General features: G+C 41.2%; 1 protein-coding gene across 2 annotated transcripts in view; it reads left to right on the top strand.

Annotated features, from left to right (window-relative positions):
- The window catches only part of MED13L (mediator complex subunit 13L), a 253,953-nt gene that overhangs the window by 222,557 nt on the left and 7,761 nt on the right, over nt 1-23,635 (top strand). For both annotated transcript variants that reach the window (XM_074356208.1, XM_074356209.1), the window contains exons 17-28: nt 1,997-2,934; nt 6,593-6,772; nt 7,370-7,593; nt 9,433-9,625; nt 10,052-10,478; nt 11,063-11,282; nt 12,399-12,587; nt 16,523-16,746; nt 16,932-17,074; nt 19,693-19,851; nt 21,095-21,271; nt 22,425-22,582. In XM_074356208.1, coding sequence (XP_074212309.1) covers nt 1,997-2,934; nt 6,593-6,772; nt 7,370-7,593; nt 9,433-9,625; nt 10,052-10,478; nt 11,063-11,282; nt 12,399-12,587; nt 16,523-16,746; nt 16,932-17,074; nt 19,693-19,851; nt 21,095-21,271; nt 22,425-22,582 — 3,232 coding nt within the window. The remainder of the gene's footprint in view (nt 1-1,996; nt 2,935-6,592; nt 6,773-7,369; nt 7,594-9,432; nt 9,626-10,051; nt 10,479-11,062; nt 11,283-12,398; nt 12,588-16,522; nt 16,747-16,931; nt 17,075-19,692; nt 19,852-21,094; nt 21,272-22,424; nt 22,583-23,635) is intronic.

A 23,635-nucleotide genomic window follows, 5' to 3' on the forward strand; every position in this document is an offset into this window, starting at 1 on the left:
CAGTAGAACCTGCTGGGATGTGTCTGCATCTTCCAGTGTGACCTCTGCTACCCCAGGTTGTAGCTGTGTGCCACTTGAAATGTGCCTAGTTGAGACCAGGACTGCAGTTTTAGGTTTTTTTAGGTTAATTTAAATTCAGCACATGGGGCTGGTGGCTACCTCCCTGGACAGCACGGTTCTAGAAATCCTCTTGCTGTGGTCTCCCTCGCCCTGGCCCCTGGCTTTGTCACAGCACACTAGCACTGCGAGTCCTGGCATGTTTGCTGTGAGCTAACTTTTCTTCCTCTTTTTCACTGTTGCATATCCAGCATCTAACCTGGGATTGGTCCTCACTTCACTTTTATTGAATGGAAAAAATCAAGTTAACTATACAAGATAAACCATTTTTACTGCCTAGGGAGCAATTTAATTATTTAGGTTTTCAGTTAATCACCATAGTTCCTTTTCTGATCTGAACTGCATAATAGTTTTTGGGTTTTGTTGAACAGGAAGATTTGAAAGGAATCCAATTAGAGTAAAGATCATTATTACATACTTAGTATTTTGGTCTCTGAGATATCAGTGATTGCTAATCAGAGTTTCTGGGTCATTTGTTATCTGTACTCAAAGATATCACTGTGCCTCAGATTTAACATTTTTTCACAGTGCCTGATTTGGATTTTCAGGTTGATAGTTTAGGCATAGCTAATTAAAATTACAGGAAAATGATTTGAAAAGCCATTACTTTATGACATTCTTTTAAATTGTAAGTGAATGAATATGTAGCTTACTGGAAGAACATTAGTTTAAGCACAACATTAGTAGATTTCAGAAGAATTTTAAGCATTAAAAATCTGTTTCTTTTGTTGCCTTCTAATTGGAAAGAATGGTCTCATGATGTTTTACATGTACATTTAAGAATGTGTATCAAGAAAATTTTATAATAATAATAATAATGTAAAGGCAGAACATTGCAGATACTATTTTGTTTTCTATGTGGCTATTCCAAGAAGTCACTGCTTATGATGGGGAAGTAGGGGTATATAGCTCAGTGGCAGAGCACGTGTTTAACATGCATGAGATCCTGGGTTCAGTCCCTAGTACCTCCACTAAAAAAAAAACTCTAATTACCTCTCCCCCAAAAAAACAAAATAGAAGTCACTGCTTATGAGAAAACAGCACAGTGTGATCAATCTAAAAATTACCGTGCTATATAATTTATAGCATGTTGAAAAACAAACAAAAAAAGAACTAGAATTGCCTACCACCCTACAGAAATCTGTTAGAAGTCTGGCAACTATGATGCAGGGTGTACTTCTGTGCAACTGCCTAATTAATACTAAGGCCTCTTAGCAGCATGTGTAATATTTGTGTTAATTGTGGGTATAGTACTGGCCAATGAGTTTCCTAAAATAGAATCCCCTCATGGTCACTCATTACTTTAAAAATGCTAGTAAGTCTAGATAGGACTGCATTTTGAAAATTAGAAGAATGTTAAATTTTCATGTGCATTTGAGTATAACTATTTTAGAATCCTATATAGATTATAGCCTCAGAGAACAAGTACACTGGCAGACTTTCAATTTCAAAAAATGACAAAAATGTAATTGCAAATTAGATCGAAATTTCATCCTATGGTCTTCTAGCTAATTTGGCATCTGAACTCAAGTGTTAAAGTTCTGTTTAGTAGTTACAGGTTTTCAAACTTACAGTGTCCAAACCCAGAGTCATATTTTCTTGTAAAAATAGTAAAACTTCCCTCAAAAGATTGAGAGTTGCTTAAATGTGGAATAAGCAGAGGGACATTGCTGTAGTGAGTTCCTCTTCATAGCTGGCTTCTTGATTTTCCACACACTGCACTGACCACTTTTCATCTTTTTTTTAAGAGAAAACTGAATATGCCAGTGACAGCAAGCATAAATAAGAAATGCACCGGTCAGGTTTGGGTGATTTTGTGTGTTTGCCAGCACCTGTGTCCTGCTGCCTGGTCTCACTTGGTGCCGTCTGTCTGTTGCAGTAACGTGCCTAGTGTCGGGAGCCTAGCTGATCCAGACTATCTGAACACACCACAGATGAACACCCCGGTGACACTGAACAGTGCTGCCCCAGCCAGCAACAGCGGAGCAGGAGTTCTGCCATCTCCAGCAACCCCTCGCTTCTCTGTCCCCACACCACGGACCCCCAGGACCCCAAGAACTCCCAGAGGTGGGGGCACTGCCAGTGGTCAAGGGTCTGTTAAATATGACAGCACCGATCAGGGGTCACCAGCCTCTACCCCTTCTACCACACGGCCCCTTAACTCTGTGGAGCCTGCCACCATGCAGCCAATCCCTGAAGCCCACAGTCTCTATGTCACCCTGATTCTCTCCGATTCTGTGATGAATATCTTTAAAGACAGAAACTTTGACAGCTGTTGCATCTGCGCCTGCAACATGAACATCAAAGGGGCGGATGTCGGGCTTTACATCCCTGATTCTTCCAACGAGGACCAGTACCGCTGTACCTGTGGGTTTAGTGCGATCATGAATCGCAAACTTGGCTACAATTCGGGACTTTTCCTGGAAGATGAGTTGGATATTTTTGGGAAGAATTCTGACATTGGTCAGGCTGCGGAGAGGCGCTTAATGATGTGTCAGACCACCTTCCTTCCTCAGATGGAAGGAGCCAGAAAATCCCAGGAGCCACCAATAAGCCTTCTCCTCCTCCTGCAGAATCAGCATACACAACCTTTTGCTTCACTGAGCTTCCTGGACTACATTTCCTCTAACAATCGCCAAACTCTTCCCTGCATGAGCTGGAGTTACGACCGGGTGCAAGCAGATAATAATGATTACTGGACGGAATGCTTTAATGCCTTGGAGCAGGGCCGGCAGTACGTGGATAATCCCACAGGCGGCAAAGTGGATGAAGCTCTGGTGAGAAGTGCCACTGTGCACTCCTGGCCTCATAGCAACGGTAGGTTTCCCAGAAGGCAGATGTACTTTGAAAGTTATCATGGTGCAAGGATAACTTGCAGACTTTCTTTGCTTTGTAACATGACAAAATTTTAAATTTCATTTCTTTAAAAAAAAGACAGAGCTAAACTAAGAGCCATCTTGTTATCACCCTAAATTTAAGGATGGGGAAATGTTTCATATTGAAACATCTTTGGAGAAGACTAATTATTTTATGAAAATTTTCTCTTGTATTATTAATTCACATAAGCAGCTCATACTGGAAGCCTGTGACTGCTGAGTATCAGGTCACCTAGAATATGCAAACTGATACTTTGCACACCTTTTCACGTTCAAGCCTGCCCGTTCTTCTGGGTCAAGTTTCCGTGATGCTTCTCCCATGGTGCCTTCTGCCCATTTACAGAGTATTTTCTCCTTCCTCTGGTTTCCCAGTATTTTGTGTCTCTGGTAACTGATCACATTTTACTTTGTGCTGTGGTTACTGGGGCATGTCACTGTCTTAAAAACTTGAGCTATAAGAGTGCCAAGCTTCCCTTTCCTTACTCATTCGCTATCTGTGCCGTGAGGTATCCTGGGGAATAAAATAGTGACTGAAAGAGACAAGGTACCAGCCCTCAGGGACTTTCTAATCTATTATGGAAAATGGATATGAATCAAAAATTACACAAATAAGCATATTATTACAAACCATTATAAGTGATGAAACCATGGAGTAGGAGGGCCACCCTAGGCTGGAGGTAAAGAGACACTCTGAAGAAGTAATAACGTTGAGATTGCAACAGTGAGTGCAGGTTAACTGGGAAAGGGGGGAGGGTCATGAAGAACTGTGTCCCATGCAGGAGTGGAAAGTGTGAAGGCCCAGAATTATGTAGAGCACAGGCCCTTCAGAGAGCTCACAGAGGCTTAGAGGCCAGCAAGACTAGGCTGTGAAGAGCCTTTTGAGACATGCTGAGGATGGGGTCTTCCTCATGTAGGTCATTGATGGGTTTTCTGAAGAGGCTGACATCAGCTTTGTGTAGTTAAAAAAGAAGAAAATGTACTCTGACCATAATGTGGGCTGTGGATTAGAAAATGGCAGGAATGGACTTGAGGAGACAGAAGGTGTTGCAGTAGACGAAATAAGAAGCAACAGGCTGGCTTAGTGTCTGAGCAAAGACGATGGAAAAGAAGTGGAAACATTTAAGAGATGTTTGGGCAGTATTACTGCAGGACTTGGTAATGAGTTGAAGTCTGGGAATCAGGGAGAGCCAGATATTAAGGAAGAGTCCCAGTTTGTGATTTGCATACCTGGACCGACAGTGGTGTCATTCAAAGATAAGCGTATTAGAGGAAGACCAGGTCTGGGGAGAAAGGCCATAAATTGAGTTTTGGAAGTTTTAAAGATCTCTTTTGAGACATCCAGGTAGAGGCGTCAGGTCGACACTTAGGACTTCACAGCCTGGGGCTCAGGGGAAAAGGAGTAGACGGCATGCGGACAGTATCTCAGGTCAGGGGCACTGAGGAGGAGGAGAGCTCGCTGAGCAGGAGAAAGCACAGAGCAGGAGGAGGGCCTGGAACAGGGCTTGGTGAGTTCTGCGATGTAACCAGGTTTCACGAAAGAGAGAGTGGTCATCAGGCCTTCAGAGGCAGCCGAGCTTTTAAGATAAGGATTAAGCACGTCTTCTGACCATAGTGAGAGCTGTTTCTGTGGAACGGTGGGCACAGAGGCCAGGCTGGAGGGGTTCCATGAGTGAAACATGGACCCTGCTTTTGAATAGTCCTCAGTGCTGCAGAGGGGAAGGGTCCGTAAGCTTCTTAAATACACGTAGTTTGGAATCTGGAATACTAAAAGTATGTCCAGAGGACAGGGGTCAGTGGAGCAGGGAGTAGCAGTGTTCTCTGCAGAGGCCAGGCGGGGAGGCTTCTTGGAGGTGGAGGCTCTTGAGGAAGGATATCAAGGGCGTATTCATTTTTATAACTGCTTGAGTTTGAGCTCAGTGCCTTATGCTTAGCAGGCCTTTAATTAGTCTGCTGCTTGAATTTATGAATTAAAGAAAGTGCTGTCTTTCCCCTGAAGAATTGTGGGTGATTATCTCAGGTGGTTCCTTTTACTAGATAGTGGCCTTCAGAGAGAAAAACAGATTGTGTGGGTGGCTCAGTAGTGCCATCTTTGGATATGAGGAATAGCACATTTTATTGCAGGGGAGCTAGGGATACCAAATTCAAATTCGTAAAAGTACACATCACGTAAATGAATAATGTGCAGAGCCAGGTTTGCGAAGAGCTATGTCCTAAATTGTGTCCTTTAGCAACATACTTTGTTTTGTATGCACAAGAATAGAGTTCACAAAGAATTATGTGTGCTTTTATTTTTCTCTAACCTGTGGTTCTCTTGGTCTGTCATTTTCCTACTTTTGTTAGAGCCATAGGTACGAGAAGTGCTTTACTTTTTTCTTTACTGTAACGAAACAAGAAGCACAGGCTTGAAGATGGAGGCGATTAATGCTGCTTCAGTCTCAGGCAGGCTGCGGAGCGGGCGCCGTCCAGAACTGTCTGAAGGCGGCAGCTGCTCCTCGGCTCCAGCAGGCGGTGTTCGCGCAGGAGTATGCTCTCGGCCCCAGGGTTGTCAGGCAGCCTTCCAGTTTTTCAAGAGAAGCTGGAAATTCAGATTTGTATATGAAATTTCCTGGAGAGGTACATTCCAAATTAAAAACAAAACCTCTGTGGGCCATCAATTTGCAACCTGCGTTTAATTTAGGGACTCATCTGAGCCCCCTTGAGCCCCGTATGTTTCAGATTTAGTTGGTAGATAAGTCATAGATTTCCATCCGTGCCCCTTTCCTAATCAGCTAGAAAAGTAAGAGGAAGGAAAGGTCTTTAGGAAGCTAGCTGTGCAGATTCATAGCTGATCGCCTCCTACCTAATTAGATCCTTCTTCAGATCTTTTTGAGAATTTGATGAGGACTATGGACTTTCTCCCCGGGGAGAAATACACATATGTTCGTGCATGCATGTGCAGTTTAGGGTAGAGTTTCAGACTCTTCAGATTCTAGAGTGAGGGCCCCTCCTGCTAGCAGGAAGAATATATGTTCTGAAACGACGAATCCCCTACCTTCCTCTCTGTACAGATGTTGCCTCTGCCGTGTTTTCATGGGCTTCTGCCTGTGCAGAAGGTTGTCTCTCTCTTTATGCATCTTGTATTTTGTGAAAATATTTTACATTAAGAGCATTTTTGAAAGTTTTTTAAAGTTTCCATTAAGTTCCTTTTCATCATATAATCAGAACACTGATATTTGTAAATAAACAAATTAACAAACTTAAAGTAAGAAACAATAATTAAGAAATTTTTACAGCTCTCTTTTCTTATTAGCAACTTTGGAAACAGGTTTGTATGGTTCCCAAAACTCAGACCTATCTACCTTTCCACTTTTAGGCAATCCAATAGTTAACTTCTTTTATTACTTCCAGTAAGAACTTATATTTTCTCCACTTTAGGAGAAGAATATCTTCCTTCTTGATGCCTAAGTCAAGTATTTTAGAATCTACTATAAATAGACTCTGCTGTCAGTGATGTCTTTGTCATGGACTATAACTGTGGTCCAAAATGACGGCAGGAAAGAGGGGAATGCCAGCCCCCTTTATGATTTCTGGTCCTTTTCATTTCATTTCTCTTCTTCCAGTGCTGGACATCAGCATGCTCTCCTCCCAAGATGTGGTCCGTATGCTGTTGTCCCTGCAGCCCTTTCTCCAGGACGCCATCCAGAAGAAGCGCACGGGCAGGACCTGGGAGAACATCCAGCATGTACAGGGGCCACTCACCTGGCAGCAGTTCCACAAAATGGCAGGACGGGGAACCTATGGTAGTATCTTTTCCCTGTTAAAATTCCTTCCGGTTTTTTGTTCATGAAAAGCAGCTTAGTTACTGTCAAGTCCTTGCTTCCCTGACAAAACAGCATCTTTTTCCTCATGACTATTAAGTTTTATAATCTCTGTTTTCTGATAGTCAGTTTTGGAGATAAGGTTTCTAAACATCCTTGGCACAGTCACGGTCACAAACAATCCCTAAATAGAGTCATCGTTAGAGTCTCCTCGCCCTTCCAGTCCTCACTGCGTTTTTGTCTGGATGAACTTCTGAATCAGTTCTGTCAGCTTCTTCATAGTTAGGATTATAATGCTGATCTTAAAAAAAGGACATAGTACTGTTTGGAAAACTAACTTTAACTTACTCTAGTCTGCCCTCTGATTTTGTTGAAACTTTATAAGCACGTTCTGACTCATTTAATTAAGTTTCTTCATCAGAGGCCATTTAATCAGAGGATTTAAAGAAAAGTGTCACGTCAACCTACAATAAAATTTCTGATGCCATAATTAAGACTAATGCGCCAGGAAACTCCACACTGTCCAGGTTGTGGGAGACAGCCTTTTGAGCAGCTTCCTAAACTGCAGTTTTGTTTCAGGTTCAGAAGAATCCCCTGAGCCGTTGCCCATCCCCACCCTGCTGGTCGGCTACGACAAGGACTTCCTCACCATCTCGCCGTTCTCCTTGCCGTTTTGGGAGAGGCTGTTGTTGGACCCATATGGAGGCCACCGTGATGTTGCCTATATTGTGGTGTGTCCAGAAAATGAGGCCTTGCTCGAAGGAGCCAAAACATTTTTCAGGGACTTGAGTGCTGTATACGAGGTGAGAAGGATAGGAAGATTGTTTTTATCATACGAGTATTCAGATGGTTTCTCGTTTTTATGACTAAATTTTAAAGAACAAATATCTTCAAAGGAGGTCTCAGAGAACATTTGCAAATAGTTGGAGGATGAAGAAAAGAATTAAATTGGCATGTGTCTGTAGAAGTACATTGCTTTCTCATCTTAGCTTTATATTTCATTAGATTTAAAAGATTCCCTCTACCAGCTTTACCACATACATCTTAAAATCCCATCAGCTGTTTTTTTCCCCATTTATGTGCTTGAGTTTAAAAGTATTGCTCATCAGGGGATAGTGATTGTTCAGAAGATGAACTTTACAAAAAGAAAGCACATCTCTTGAGGGGGCGGGGAGCAGTTCCTGAAAACAGTATAAAAATGTTTAGCTTGACAGTTTCTGAATCAAAAGACATTTAATGAATCATGTCTCTCATGTTATATTTGACACTGCATTCATTGTAATAGTAAAATTTTGATACATACTGATAATGTCTAACAATGTCTAAAAGCCATTTAGATAATTTTATATATTCAGTACATAAATTCCTGTTACTTTTGAAAAATTAGAATCATGCCTGTCTAAGAGCAGGTGCCACATATCTTTTGCTAAAGTACAGACACACTAAGTTTTTTGTACCTTATGCTTACGGTATCTTTTATTTGACAAGATTCAGTGAAATTAGTATTTATAAAGTATTTAGAACTGTGATAGGCATGTTATAAGCATATGAAAGTGTTTGTTAATCAGATGCCAAGTTAAATTTCAAAAATATTTCATAATAGAACATCACTGTGTGTGTGAGTACACATGAAGTTGTGAACTTATGTGTTGCTACAAAGAAGTGAGAAGATGCCAATGTGTCAGATGATGGTGTTAATTAAACCACTAAAGGAGACTCTTGGATACAGTAATTTCTGAACAGTGCCTGGTCCATGAATGTGTTAATAATATTAAATCATGATTACCCTGACAGAAAACTTGTCAAAGCAGTTTTAAAGTTGGCCATTCTCTTGAATGAAGCTTTCAACATAAGTTACAAAACAAAAAAGGATTGCAGGATTGCTTTAGATCTTAATGACTTTATTAGGATTGCTCATTTGGCAGTAATGCATATCTGCTTCAGGTGAGTGTGCACTAGAGCATTTTATAGAGGTTTTAAGCCTTCCGTTCTTCCACATTAGTATGACCTCTTCTGCTGGTCAGTAAGTAGTTAAGTAGCTTACTTTCTGCAGGTGTGTATTGCTAATTCTCTGCCGTAAGCACCCATTTGATGTCCTGGAGGTTAATAACAGAATCTCATTGTGCTAAAGAAAACTACTTACTTTTAAGAAGTGATCAGCATATCTACTGCTTCAGTGGCCTCTGCTATTAGTGATCTCCAAATCTCTGTAACAGCGTAACAGATGGCCCATAAAATTTTAATGTCGTCTTATGGGAAAAATCATGAGTACGGATTACTTAAGAGGTTTTAGTGGACATATGTCTCAGTCAGCCTTTGTAGGCAGGAATCTGGTTAATTCTTTATTTGACCATTAGCAATCAGGTAGTGCTCAGCAATCTTCCCTTATGTAGGAGGAATTGGCTGGAGTGAAGAAACATTTATTTTTCCTTCGAGAGGCTAGTCCAGGTTTTGGAGAGACAGCAATTGCAGGGCACATTACAGTTGCTAGAAAGGACCAGCTTGCAATGGTTTGGTCGTCTGTGGCAGCCCTGAGAGAACAGGGAAGATGCTTCCCCGTGTGTGGTTAAGAATCTCCATAGTGAGTGATGCTGCTGAACAAGGAGCAGCTCTTGTAACAGTGGTCTGGTTTGTGCTGTCAGATGTGCAGGCTTGGGCAGCACAAGCCCATCTGCAAAGTGCTGCGCGATGGGATCCTGCGTGTGGGGAGGACCGCTGCGCAGAAGCTGCCGGACGAGCTTGTGAGTGAGTGGTTTAACCAGCCCTGGGGCAGCGAGGAGAACGACAATCATTCCAGACTCAAACTTTATGCGCAAGTTTGCCGCCATCACCTAGGTAAGTGGGGATTTATTTGGTCAAGTCGAATTTGGGAAGTCAAATGGCAGACTGCCCCCGCCCCCCAGTCAAGATGCACCATTACGCTTCTTTGGTGTCAGGGGATGGTAGTGTTCCGTCACTGTATTTATTTAGGTCGAATTTTTGCATTCTAGGTAGTTAAATGTTAATTTTTACGCACACATATATTTTCTTTTTTTCAAGTGAAGCTTTTCTCCAGAATTTATAATGAGTAGCTCCATGCTCACTTCTATGTTTGCAGAACATATAAGCTTATGTTCAAGTGCGGAGATAGCATTTTGGGTGTCGTAATCAGAGCATCGCAGCATGGAAGCGTAATTTTTTACAAAGTGGCCATTCTGAATTTCTGACTCAGCCAGACACTGCAGAACATGACTAACGTCGCCTCTCTGCATACTCTTTCAGCACCTTATCTAGCCACTCTGCAGCTCGACAGCAGCCTGTTGATACCACCTAAGTACCAGACCCCACCAGCAGCAGCGCAGGGACAAGCTGCACCTGGGAACGCCGGGCCTCTAGCTTCAAGTTCAGGGCCTGCAGCTCCCTCCGCTGGCAGCGCGTTTAATCCCGCCTCTAGCGGCAGCGCTGCGAACCCGGCAGCAGGCGGCTCTGCACCTGGTTCCTCTGTGCCGCCGGCCTCCTCGTCTGCCTCTGCTCCCGTCGTCAACCAGATAAGCACTGCCTCCTCCTCAGGATTCAGCGGTAGTGTCGGAGGGCAGAACCCCAGCTCCGGGGCCAGCTCTGCAGAGAGAACACAAGGGAACATAGGCTGTGGTGGAGACACGGAGCCTGGGCAGAGCTCCTCTCAGCCGTCGCAGGATGGACAGGAAAGGTGTGGTACTCAGTGTCCATGACAAGCACCTTCAGCTTGGACCCCTGTCTGCTCTTCCTGTGCCCCCTTCCCCTCAGCCACACGAGTCTCTAAACCCAGTAAAGGGCTCTGTTTCTCTCCTTCCCAAGAGAAAGTAACAGCTGTCAGTCTGTAACTTAGAACTTTGAGACTTCTTAGAAACTTAGTATTATTAAACTTTTTAGCCTAAAACTATTCCTAGTATAATAGGACTATCAGTATACTTACTAATTAATATACTTAGTAAGTTTATATTAATTACTATTAATATTATATTAAATATAATATATGGATAGTAACAGTAAACTCTTGCTGTTAACACAACAGTATTATAAAGCATCTTTGTAGAATCTAGCCACAGGGGGAAAGACAGCTGGAAAAGCCATCCCCCATGTTGGAGGAGCATATCTTCGTTTTCTGTCGATCTTGGTGCCAGCTGGTTTGGTTTGCCTTCATTTTGCTGCATATTATTGTTCCATTTAATCTGTAATCATTGTCCAGGGAGTCAGTGTGCTCTGGAATGGGTTTATTTTGTGTAAGTGTCTTACGAGGGACTCTCTCTGCAGTGTCACAGAAAGGGAGAGGATAGGAATCCCCACCGAGCCTGACTCCGCAGACGGCCAGGCCTACCCTCCAGCTGTGGTCGTCTACATGGTGGACCCCTTCACTTACACCGCAGAGGAAGACTCCACTTCCGGAAACTTCTGGCTGTTGAGTTTGATGCGCTGCTACACAGAAATGCTGGATAATTTACCTGAGCATATGAGAAATTCTTTCATTCTCCAGGTAACTGTTTGCAAGTTTTTTTTACTTTATTGTTGTTGTTTTTATGAAAGTAAATACAAGTTCATGATTTTTTCATAAATTGGAAGTATACAGAATAGAAAAAATTATTCTATATTTTAGAGTCAGCCATTATTAACATTTTGATGCTTTTCTAGCCTTTTTTCTGTGTTTGTTTACACAGTTGAGATCATAGTTTTAATGTAACTTGTAGTATTTTTGTATTTAAAGTCATTCAGAACACTTTTCCATGTTACTTAAAGTTCTCACAAGCAGCGTACTTACTTACTGTGTATTTTCCCATGTTTAACCGTTCCTGCACAGTGAGGTATGATTACTTTTTTCTACCTTTTCGCTATTATAAATACAACCGTAATAACATCTTTATGAATAATCTCTTTTCACATTTCAGGTCATTTCTTAAAGTGAATTCTTAGATAAAGATAGTGATAACTAATGTCACATTCCTTTTGCAAAAGGCTATAGCTACTTACATTTCCTTCAGCAGTGAGTGAGCATATCCATTGTCACTGAACCCTCATCAGCTTTATAGTGTAGTAATTTTTTTTAATTTATAATTAATAGGTAAAAAATTATATTCTTGAATGTTTGGATTTTGTTTTACTGTCACTTTAATTAAAGCCATCTTACAGAATCAAAAGATTGAAATTAAAGTTACCAGTATAGGTTGTTGATAGTTTTTTTATTGATTTAAAGTTTGTCTCAAATGATTAGACAGTAATTCCAAAGATTCTATGTATACTATGTGTATACATTATAAAAATGAGAAATATATTAAAAAGCAAGTCTTTAAATTTCAGGGCATAGCAACGATAAATTGAGAATTTATCCCTAAAATGGGAACAGGGTAATTTCTAAGCAACAGTGTGACTTGACCGGCAAAGGGGCACCTCTTCTTAAATTGCTGGTGTACATTTGGAATATAGGACTCTGTCACTGAAAGCAGTTAAGGGGAATTATATTATGTTTGGCATTTCTGTATTTTAAGACTACAGTTCCCTTCCCCATGCAAGTAAAGAATTCATGCCATTTCATTTCCCAACTTTCCTGTTAGCATATTAGATCTGTTTCGAGTGGTGTTTGTATTTGTGTCTGTAGATTGTGCCTTGCCAGTACATGCTGCAGACAATGAAGGATGAGCAAGTTTTCTACATTCAATACTTGAAGTCCATGGCGTTTTCAGTGTACTGCCGGTGCAGGCGGCCTCTGCCTACACAGATCCACATTAAGTCCCTCACCGGGTTTGGGCCTGCCGCCAGCATCGAGATGACCCTCAAGAACCCGGAGGTAGGTTGCAGCAAAGCAGAAGTTTTCAGAGAGAGTACTGTCACACTAAGGATGCACGCCGGGAGAGGTGGCTGCTTGGTGGCCTCATACCTTCACATGAGAGCGGCAGCTTGCTTTAATCCTTAAGTTAAAATAGAGGAGCAACCTCTATGCACTTGAATAATGTTTTGAGAAAAGAGGCACACTCTGGCTATTTTTTGAGGTAGAACCTAAGGCAATAATACCCTTACCCCTTGTACTTACAATGCTCGACTTGCCTACATTTGTTTTATTCTTTGCCCCTTGAAGCGAATCTCCGTCCTAGTCGCCCTCCACTTGCCCAGCCTCCCCCCCCCCCCCCCCCCCCGCCAGGAGCGGCCGCTGCAGGTGCGCTTGCTCTGCCTGGGCCCCCCGTCCTCTGACGCGCGTTCTAACAGGGAGTTGCTTTCTCCTCTGCTTGTCCTGGTGCTGCTGAATGTAAATGAATCGCTCCATCTTCACACACCTACTCCCCACAGCTGTGTACCTCAAGCGGAATTTTAAAACACCAAATCAGAAGTCGTACACTGTTGCTTTTGCCAATCGCCTTATCCTGAAGACAGATGTACAGGGCAATGTTTAGAATTTTCAAAGCCTTCTAAACTCAGTTCCCACAACTTTTGCATGAAACCTATTAATAAAGGCCAGCAAACACCTCCTCACCATAAGAGAAACTTAAAAACACAAAAAACTGCTAATTTTAGTTAATAATGTAAATTTTTCTGGGAAACTATGAAATGCTTATAAGTGAAAAAAAGTGATGCACTACTTAATACTGCATTTGTTGTAACGTGGGTCAGGTCAGCTTGGCCCCGAGAGAGGGAGCTACTTAGCTGACAACTTTACATTCATTCTGGGCGTACAGAAAATTTCTGTCTTTGGCAATTTTAGGTTAGTTTATTCTTTTGAGTTTGCATTGTTTATTTCTGGGGTTTTTTGGGGGGGCAGGAGGTAACTAGGTTTGTTTGTTTATTCATTTATTTATAAGTATTTTTGGAGGAGGCACTGGGGATTGAACCCAGGAACTCGTGCAGGCTAAGCATGCTCTCTACCACTGAGCTCTACCCTCCCTCCCATATTGTTTTTGTAAGCAGTTCATCTCTTTTATCTACTACTAGGTTTTTCTAGAATCAAAATATGTTTCTACTTGTTCATTTGTGCCTAGAAATTATGAGTTTGTGCCTTTATAAACTTTGAATCTTTTACTTATGTACTTCTTGTGGTTATTCTGCAATGCAGATGCAATCATTCCTTATGCTTATAGTAAGAAATTATCACAATTTCAAATGATAACTGGTAATAGTGTGCATTTTCCTAGAAAAGAAAGGCTGACTACCTGCATTACGATAGCCCAAGGTGTTATGTAACATTTTTAAAGATTATAACATACTGGCAGAATACTATGAGAGTTCATGAGATAAAGTGGGACTTGGATTAAAATAAATTGCAAAACTATGCTTTTTTTCTTTTGTTTTGGGACAGGAAGAGAGAAATCTATCATTTGATTTTATTAAAAACAAAAGAACCAAATGTTATGAATATTTATTGAGGTTTATAAATTTTTATTTGCATTAAGGTAATGGCGCATTGCTAAATACTGCCTCTCCCTCAGTCTGAAGCTGGAGTTTTGCATTTTCATTCAGTAAATAGAGCTGAGTGTCTGCTGGGTGCCAGGTGCTGTTTTTGGTGCTGATGGTGCAACAGTGAACAAAACACCAGGCCCCTGACTCCGGGAATTCTCATTCTCTGCGATGGCATAGTCTCCTGCAAGCACATTTCACATAAGAAAGGGTGTATTTCAGTATTTGTCATGCAAATTTTAGAAGAAAAGTCCTATTGCTGGTATCACCTTTGTTGTTCATAGAACAGAGTTTGGGAATGATGTTTTACCTAGTGCGTGATGTATCAAAAGCTGTCTATTTCTTCTAAAATATTTGACATTTAACATTTTGTTTTACACACAATTTTAAGGTAACCTCATCTGGACTCTTTTTTTTTCCTTAAGCTTCACTGAGATGTAATTCACAAAGCATAAAATTAATCCTTTTACTCGTATAGTTCAGTGGTTTTCAGTTTATTCACAGAGTTGTACAACTGTCACCACTATCTAATTTTAGAACATTTCATCAATCCAGAAAGAAACTCTGTACCTGTTAGCAGTCAATCATTTTTTCCTCCCTTTAATTCCTGACAACCACTCTCTGCTTTCTGTCTCTGGGGGGTTGCCTGTTCTGGACATTTTATATAAATGGAATCGTACAATAGGTAAGCTTTTATCTCTGGCTTCTTTCGCTTAACATAGTGTTTTCAGGGTTCATTCACATCATAGCATGTATCAGTACTTTCTTTCTTTTTGTGGCTAAATAATATTTCACTGTATGGATAGACCACATCTTGTTTATCCATGTATTAGTGGGTAGACATACAGGTTTTTCCACTTTTTGGCTATTGTGGATAATGGCGCTCTAAACTTTTATTTATGAATGTTTGTGTGGATATATGTTTTCAGTTTTCTTGGTAAATACCTAGAAGTGGAATTTCTGGGTCTATGGAGAGTGAATGTATGAGTGATGAAGTTAACTTTGAAACTTGAGCAAATCATTAAGTATCTTTGTATCTCTAAAATGAAAGAACTGGATTAAAATATTTCCAAGGTCTCTCTTAGCTTTAAAATTCTTTAATTCCATTATTACTATTTCTCATGCTGTGTATTTCAGGGGTTGGCAACTCTGCAGGCTAAATCCGGCCTGCGGCCTGTATTTGTGGGACCAGCTAGGTAAGAATGATTATTACAGTTTTAAAAAGAGAAGATTATATGACAAAGACTCATAAAGCCTGAAGTATTTACTATCTGGTCCTTTAATTAAATTTGCCGACCCCTGCTGTAGTTTACTAGATATTGAAATGTGTATAATAGCAGTAAACAAAGATGAGAATTAAATTTCATCACAGTTTATCTAAAATATTTGTTTTAGGTAACAGCTAGTGCTTTGATTTCTTAAATTACACATGCGCCCATGCGCGCGCGCGCACACACACATTAAAGTGTAATACACATACTTAAAAGTAGCCAGTCTTAAGTATATTGCTTGTGCCCTAAATAAAAATATTACTTAACAAGCACAAGAAACAAAACATAAAAAGCATCCAGAAAGCTCTCTAATGTTCCTTCTAGTCACTCCAGTGGTAATCACTATTCTGACTTACAACATAATTTTGCCTGTTTTTGATTTTTATATGGATGGAATCATGTAATTTACAGTCCTTTGTGTCTGGCTTCTAACACTCAGTGCTGAGAATCATCTGTTCTGTTGCTTGTAGTGGTAGTTTTTTAATTCTCTCTGCTGTTCAGTGTTTGTCTTGTGTGACTCTGTCAGTTTATTATCCACTTTACTGTTGATGGGTATTTAGGCTTTTTCCTGTTTGGAGCTGTTACGATTGATGTTGTGTACATTCTTATCCCCGTCCTCTGTGAACACGTATGTGCATTTTGTAGGGTCACAGGGTGTATGTTCAGTTCAGCAGATGCTGTCAGACACCTTTCCAACGGGACTGTATCATTGGACAGTTCTAGTTGCTCTGTATTCTCACCAGGACTTGATGTTTTCGTTATTTCAGACATTCTTCTGTGTAATAGTATCTCACTGTGGTTTTAATTCACTTTCCTAATGACTAAAGAAGTTGGGTCAATTTACTTCCTAAAATAGTAATTTCTTTTAATAAGGAAATACTGGCTTGGTTGGGTTCCCTACCTTAAACAATCTTTTTGTATCATTCTTATTTATATATATAGCATTGGTCAGGCGCAGTCTGCTGTCATTTATCCCTGTTGGTTGCACTCAGTGCTGTTCTGGGTTTTCTTGCGGGTGTTAGGTCGAGTGGCTTTGTGTTGATACTGATTCTGATTTTGATTTCAGCGGCCCAGCCCAATCCAGCTTTACTCCCCTCCTTTTATATTGGCCCCAATCAAAGACAAGCAGACAGAGCTGGGAGAGACGTTTGGTGAAGCGAGCCAGAAATACAACGTGCTCTTTGTGGGCTATTGTCTGTCTCACGACCAGCGCTGGCTTTTGGCTTCCTGCACTGACCTCCATGGAGAATTATTAGAAACTTGTATTGTAAATATTGCTTTACCAAACAGGTGAGGAGCCTTGGTGTTTTTGGTGCATGTAAATTGATGCTATGCCTCTTCTCAGATGTGGATTGTCCTAATTTTGTCTCTACATGCAGTGGGTACCATGTGGGTGGGTTCTTTGGAATTTTGTTGGTTTTGTCTCACTAAGTGGTAACTTTGATCTGGGGAACCCGTTTCCGTTTCTGTTTTAGATCACGGAGGAGTAAAGTGTCGGCACGTAAAATTGGACTACAGAAGTTATGGGAATGGTGCATAGGTATTGTTCAGATGACATCTCTACCCTGGAGAGTTGTAATCGGGCGACTTGGGCGTCTTGGCCATGGGGAGCTTAAAGGTGAGAAATTCCTGGAACAAAGGAGAAGGGCTGAGCTAGTGTCCTTAACCGAGCTGAGGGAGCAAGTTGTAAAGTTGGTAGTAAGAATAGAGCAGATTATGTATTCTGGTTCTTTTAACCGTGTAGGATAAACCAGTGGTTTTTAGACTTTTCACTAGCAACAGAATCATCCGCTCCCCAAAAAATCTTAAATATTGAACCCCAATATATACAACAGGAAAAGAATGTCTTATTAATATAAAAGTGGTACTTAAATTAGAATTTCTAACATTTACGTATATATTGAGTCAGTGAGAAGAACCAGTCCATTTTAACTGGAAAATTCTACGTCAGAGGCAATGGATGATAGTAGAAGTCGTGTGAGAACAGCCTTCAGTGTCTTTCATTTGTGTTGGGTGGTTGGCGGTGATGGGTTCTATGTCTGTTTTTGTCTTGGTGGCATAACAGCAGGAGAACCCTTGTCAGTCAGACAAGGACAAGTAGTTACAAACTGAAGCAGTCTTTGTTCTCATTGCCACTGTCTGATTTTCTTCAGTCTGGAAACTTAAGAGATGGCAGATTCTTTTAAGTTGAACCCCCCGGTGTAGCTGCCAACTGCTTATATTCCTTATCATACGCCTAACAGTCACAAAGCACTGTAACTGCAACACAGCCCAGCTGACCACTGGCAGCTGCCTTGCCTGGCATCGAGCCCAGCTCATTTATTATCCTAGTCTGGCTGCTTGTACAGTTTTATATGAGCAGTATGAACAGGCCTAGATTATTTTTTTTTAAGCCCTAGCAATTCATGACACATTATAAAAAGTTCAATATATGCATATTTGTGAGAAGTTTTTTTTCTAAGGTCTACACAAGAGCAAGCATATGTCACAAATTAGCTTGGTAGTTTTGTAAATGCCAAGTATATTAGGGCAGAGTTGGCAAACTTTCTTTGTAAAGGGCCAGATAGTAAATATTTTCGACTTTGCAGGCTGGCCATTCACTGTTGTAACTACTCAGCTCTGCCATTGTAATGTCAAAGCAGCCCCAGTGAATGGGTGTGGCTGTGTTCCAATAAAACCTTGTTTACAAACAGGTGGTGGGCAGAACGTGGCCTGCAGACCATAGTTTGCTGACCCTTGCATTAGAGTGTGCATAGTTCTATCAGGTATTTGTGGAACCCCTGATACAGATGTACCTGGCATTGTAGCAAGTGCCCAAGTGAGTTATTTATTAGGGTTTAACAGCAGTTCATACGAGTCTTATATAATATGTATTAAATAAGTGTTTTGTTAGGAATCTGTTGTACACAGAATTTTTTTAGTATTGAATTACACTGTAGCTGAATAGAAAATATTACCCTTTTCATTTTTTAAAGAATATTATTCTTATAATGAATCTGTATCAGTAGCCTGGAGGTCTAATACATTAGAGGATTCATTTCATTTCTGTCAGAATTCCTATCTTCTCTCCTAGTATGCCTTTTAGTCAATCTTACTTCTTAAAGGCTTTGAGCCACACTTAACCCTTGGGAAAAGTTGTACTATAATAGAAAAGAAGAAGAGGGGATAAAAATGTAGCCTAGCAGTCTAGTCACTTGGTGTTTTGGAAGATTATTAAGGCCATTGCCTTCCTGTGTTAATATTTTTTAGAAGAGACACACTCTTCTTATCTGTTGGAGTATAAGTTTGACTGAGGACTCCATCAAAAGATTGAGAGCATTTTAAATACAGAACTCATATCTGATTTTTCTGTGGTTTTTTAAAATTCACCCTCCATGTTCCCGGCCACTTTAATTTCAGCCACTTCAGTTTGATGCTCATTAGGCATATGAAATGTGAAACGTTTTATTCTTCCACCTGCTTTTTAAGGGGAGAGCAGCCTGTTTGCAGAAAGTGTATGGAAGTAGGGAAGCCTGCAGTGGAGTGACATGTCAGTGGGATGTGACATGCTCTGTGTGTGCCGGGGTCAAAATAGAGGACGAGTACTTTGCAGTTCAGGGAGTAACATAACCCTCAACGGTTCTCTGAGTAGACATAGTGCCCTTGTTTGGAGGCAGTAAACAAATAATAGGAAGAAAATTTGTGCCGATTTTTTAGTCAGCAGTTAGTGTGACGTCATTTGGAGCACCTTACTCGCACCCACTGTTCATCAGTTCTCGGGCATGCTAAGGAAGGGTCCACTTCACTTCCGCTGCTTGCCTCTTGTGAAACAGCCAACCTACAGCAGTAAACAGTACAGGTTCGCCCCAACCGTGCCCTCTTCTAACAAGAAGTGTTGATAGGGGCAGGGCAAGAACCAGACCTGGAGATAGAGGAGAAAGGCTGGAACAGACTGGCATCGCCATCAGAAGGCATTTGTTGAAGTGCCTGAGTCTGTCTGGGTCTGTGCTGGAGTCACAGGTCATTTCGGACGTAGTTTCATTCTACAGTTGTAGACCTGTGTTTCTTTGTTAATGAAGTGTAACAGATGTCAAGTCACATTCTCTCTGTAGCGAAGAGGGGAACCTGTGCAAAGCCGTATTCCCTTTAGGGCCCGATCCTGGAAGTGCAATTACTAGGCAGAACTGGTAAAACGCTCAAACCTCACATCAGTATGAATTTCTAAAGAGTATGTGTGACTGTGATATTTGATTCCAGATTGGAGTATCCTCCTTGGAGAATGTTCACTACAGACAATCAGCAAACGGCTCAAGGACGTGTGCCGGATGTGTGGAATCTCTGCCGCAGACTCTCCTTCTATCCTTAGTGCCTGCCTGGTTGCCATGGAACCCCAGGGGTCCTTTGTAGTGATGCCAGGTAAACTTCTGATACTTTCATTAATTAGGTATCAGAGCAGTTCACTGCATTCAGACTTAAGTCCACACACAAGTGTGGAATGTATCCTTTTTATCTTTATGAGAAAAGACTGTACTTAGGACTCAAAAATGGAAACCATTTGGTTTCTTCCAAGGGGAGTGATTTATGATTTTATTACCTTTGTTGACCATCGCTGGGGAGAGAGCCTAAGTCCTGGATATGACTGAGCGCTCTTAGCGTCAGGGCCGCGTTAGTGTTGCCTGACCCCACTCTGTCAGTGCATGAAGATCGCCCTTCAGAAATGACTGCAGCAGGCATGCTGGGTACTTGACAGGCTCCCCAAGCAGCCTGAGGACATTTAGAGTCTCTGTGACACATGTTGAGGATGAACATGAGGCAGACAGGGGGCTGGTAGCCACAGTAACTCTCAGTAAGCGTTAAATGTCAAAACATTGTGGCCACAGAATTTTTAAAAAATTAGCAACTAAGCTATTTTATAATTTTATTACTAAGCACTGTTATCCTTTTTAAACCTGTTTTTACTATCTAAATGTTTCTTTGATCAAGTGAGAGACCCTGTCCACTCCCTGTAAAAGTCAATAGTGTTGTGGTGAGAGAATGGGGTTGCTTACGATCGGTCCAGAGAGACAGATGTCCTGTACCAGCCTGCTCCTCAGACCTGGAGTTAGCTGTCGTCTGCACCTCTTGGGCAGATTACAGCATTTCTTTGTGCTCTGTCCTCCTCATGAAATGGGGATAGTACTTTCTACCCCGATGATTGAATGAGATGCTACGAATAAAGAATTTAGCACAGAATCTGGCATGTAGTGAGGATTCAATAAATATTAGCTGTAACAATTAATAGTTGAATGGTACCATTTCCGTAGAATTGTGTCATTTAGGAGATCAGTCCTTTATAAATTGTGAGCAATCACAGGAGGAAAGAAAGTTTTATTTTTAGAGATACTTTTTCAATAATTAATTAAAACATATTTGGTGGACTCAGTCCAGTTTTATCTTAGCCTTCCCAGTGTGAAATGTGGCTTCAGTTATCATCGCTTGTGCTCTGAGTCAGTTTCTTGGAAATATTTGAACAAGTGGACTCAACTTACAATGTTCATCTCTCACAGTAGCTGTGTCAGACCTGCATGGCTCCAGCTCGGGTCCTCTTAAAACTTCATTGCTGAGTTGTTCACTGCTGTGTAAAAGGAATTGATACATTAGTTTTTTTTCCTTTTTTAAGATGCTGTCACGATGGGCTCGGTTTTTGGCCGAAGCACTGCACTGAACATGCAGTCATCTCAGCTTAACACCCCTCAGGATGCTTCTTGTACACACATCTTGGTGTTCCCAACATCGTCAACCATCCAAGTGGCTCCAGCCAACTATCCCAACGAAGATGGGTTTAGCCCCAACAATGGTGAGTGGAAGACGCTGTCTGTATTGAGCTTAACTCCTTCAGCAAGACACAGAGCTACTAGCACATGGAGTCAGTCATTGGGCTGCTGCAGGTTTTCAGCGTTGTCGTGAACAACAGGCGAAATATGAAAGTTTGAAAAACCCGTGTGGTTTTGAAGATTTAATTTACACTATTACCAAGACCAAGTAAACATTTTCCTCTCTTGGGTAATTAACTTTATCTTGTTTTTCATTAAAGGCAAAGTCATATCTGCTTGGTAGTCTCCTGTACATGAGTATCACTCTTGGAATAAATATGTCCTGATCTCATTTGAAATGTATGAAGATAGCACCTGCCTTGAGCTAGTCGAAGGGAATCTAATCTGCTCTAAAACAACTCCTTATTTGATTATTCTGAGTAGATTTGTTTTGGTTTGAATATCTTAAGGCATTTGTTAAGAAATGATTACTTATAAACTGTAAAATGCTTATTATGTAGCCATTTGCACTGTTTTTTTAAGAATTTTGCACAGCTGCCAGCAGCTACGCCCATTAAATGGGGAGGTAAAAGGAAACCATCCTGCATGTATGTATGTATAACATACATTGTATGATCACACTGAATCTTAGCAAAAATGTTCGTGGTGATCGGGTTTCCCCATTACACTTTTCTTTCCAAATTTTCTGTGTGCACCTTACTTTTATAATACGGGAGAGGATTTCTCAGTGAAAACATGCTTTGATCTGCTTGTGTAATAGGCCTCCAGTTTCAGGGCAGGTTCATACCTATTAACATCTAAAATACTGAAGGCTGAATTAATGCATGTTAATTGGACACATACGTGGAGTCTGCTGTTTTCTTGGATGGTGCCAGTTTTAACTTTGTTTAATAATCAAGTTGCTGCTCTAGCTGTTTTGCCATCTTTTTATGTGCCTTTGGAGGCAATACAGAGTATGGAGTTGAATTTTATGTTCTTTGTTTCTCCATTCTGTTAATACTTCACATTCGGAGATCACCAGAGAGTACAAAGTGAAAGAATGGTCGCAGCGCCTCATCCCCAGTGGGCACACATTAAATCTTACTAAGTTGTTACCACCACACGCAGTATGTTGGTTAAGTTGGGGCTGTGGGGTCTCCTTTTAATTTTTGTGCTTTTTTTTCCTCTCCCCTCTAGATGACATGTTTGTTGACCTTCCGTTCCCAGATGATATGGACAATGATATTGGCATATTGATGACTGGGAACCTCCATTCCTCTCCCAACTCCTCCCCAGTTCCCTCCCCAGGCTCTCCTTCTGGGATTGGCGTGGGCTCTCACTTCCAGCACAGTCGGGTAAGGACAGTTTGAAATGGGTTGTTTAAAGCACCGTCAGCCTTTAAGAAAATCCTCTAGAAGCATGATCATCTTTTACGACACGCACCTCTCTTCTTGGTGGTCGCGGTCCCTGGTACGAGAGAAACAGCAAGTGGGAAAGTGACGCTGTGGTGGCTCCACTTTGACTAAACAGGGGTTCTGAAGTAATGTATTCTTATTCCTGATCTGTATGTTTAATCAGAAGACTAGTCCTATTACAGCTGCATGGGTTTTGTGCAATTATTGTTTTCTGAGCAAAAATTAATTTTGCTTGCTGCTTCCCAGTTATTTTTAAATTTTTTGCCAAAATGGTGGCTTTTCAGAGGCTAGTTCAATAACCCTGCGTATTTAACACGTGACGTAACTGTGTTAATTGAAGAACACATTGTTGCTGGTTAATTATTCTGAAAGAAGCCTAACTGTTGTTCCATGTCGGGGAGCCTTCATTTAGGCAGTCAGGTCTTCCCTGTGGCCAGCCTGCAGGACTGGGAAGAGCCTGCAGGAGGATGATTTCGGAGAAGTGTCCAGGTTAATGCCAGAGTATTAAGGGAAAAAAACAGAGCTTACAACTAGTTTCATCCTTTAATATCTCAGGGATAGTGGAGGTGGATTAGCAGGAGATTGAAGAGTTAAAGGTTCTGCCATCGCTCATGTTCACTTTGTTTAAAAGCTAGGTGATTCGTGTCTCCCTGCTGTATTATACTTTTTATTTAAAATGTTAAGAGATTGAGGGGTTAAGACACGGAGAAATAGCTATGTCTAACGTCTTAAACTGGACAAGTATAAGCAACTCTGCTCACACTCTTTTAGACACAGAGATGTGCTTAGAGGAGTCAGGTTTCTGTCGGGTGGGACTTTTCCTGCCAGCCCTGTGTTTCCTGAAGAACAATCAAGAGAAAAGATTGCAAACTTGAGGTACAGAGCAGATGACACCATGGAAGGGCAACTCACATTGCTCCCTTCTGGAAGGAAGAGATTTTAAATGTCTTTATATTTCCTCCACAGTCATTTGCCAGTTAATGACAATTTATT

Source organism: Camelus bactrianus, chromosome 32 (assembly GCF_048773025.1).
Source record: "Camelus bactrianus isolate YW-2024 breed Bactrian camel chromosome 32, ASM4877302v1, whole genome shotgun sequence".
In the NCBI taxonomy this organism is placed as follows: Eukaryota; Metazoa; Chordata; class Mammalia; order Artiodactyla; family Camelidae; genus Camelus; species Camelus bactrianus.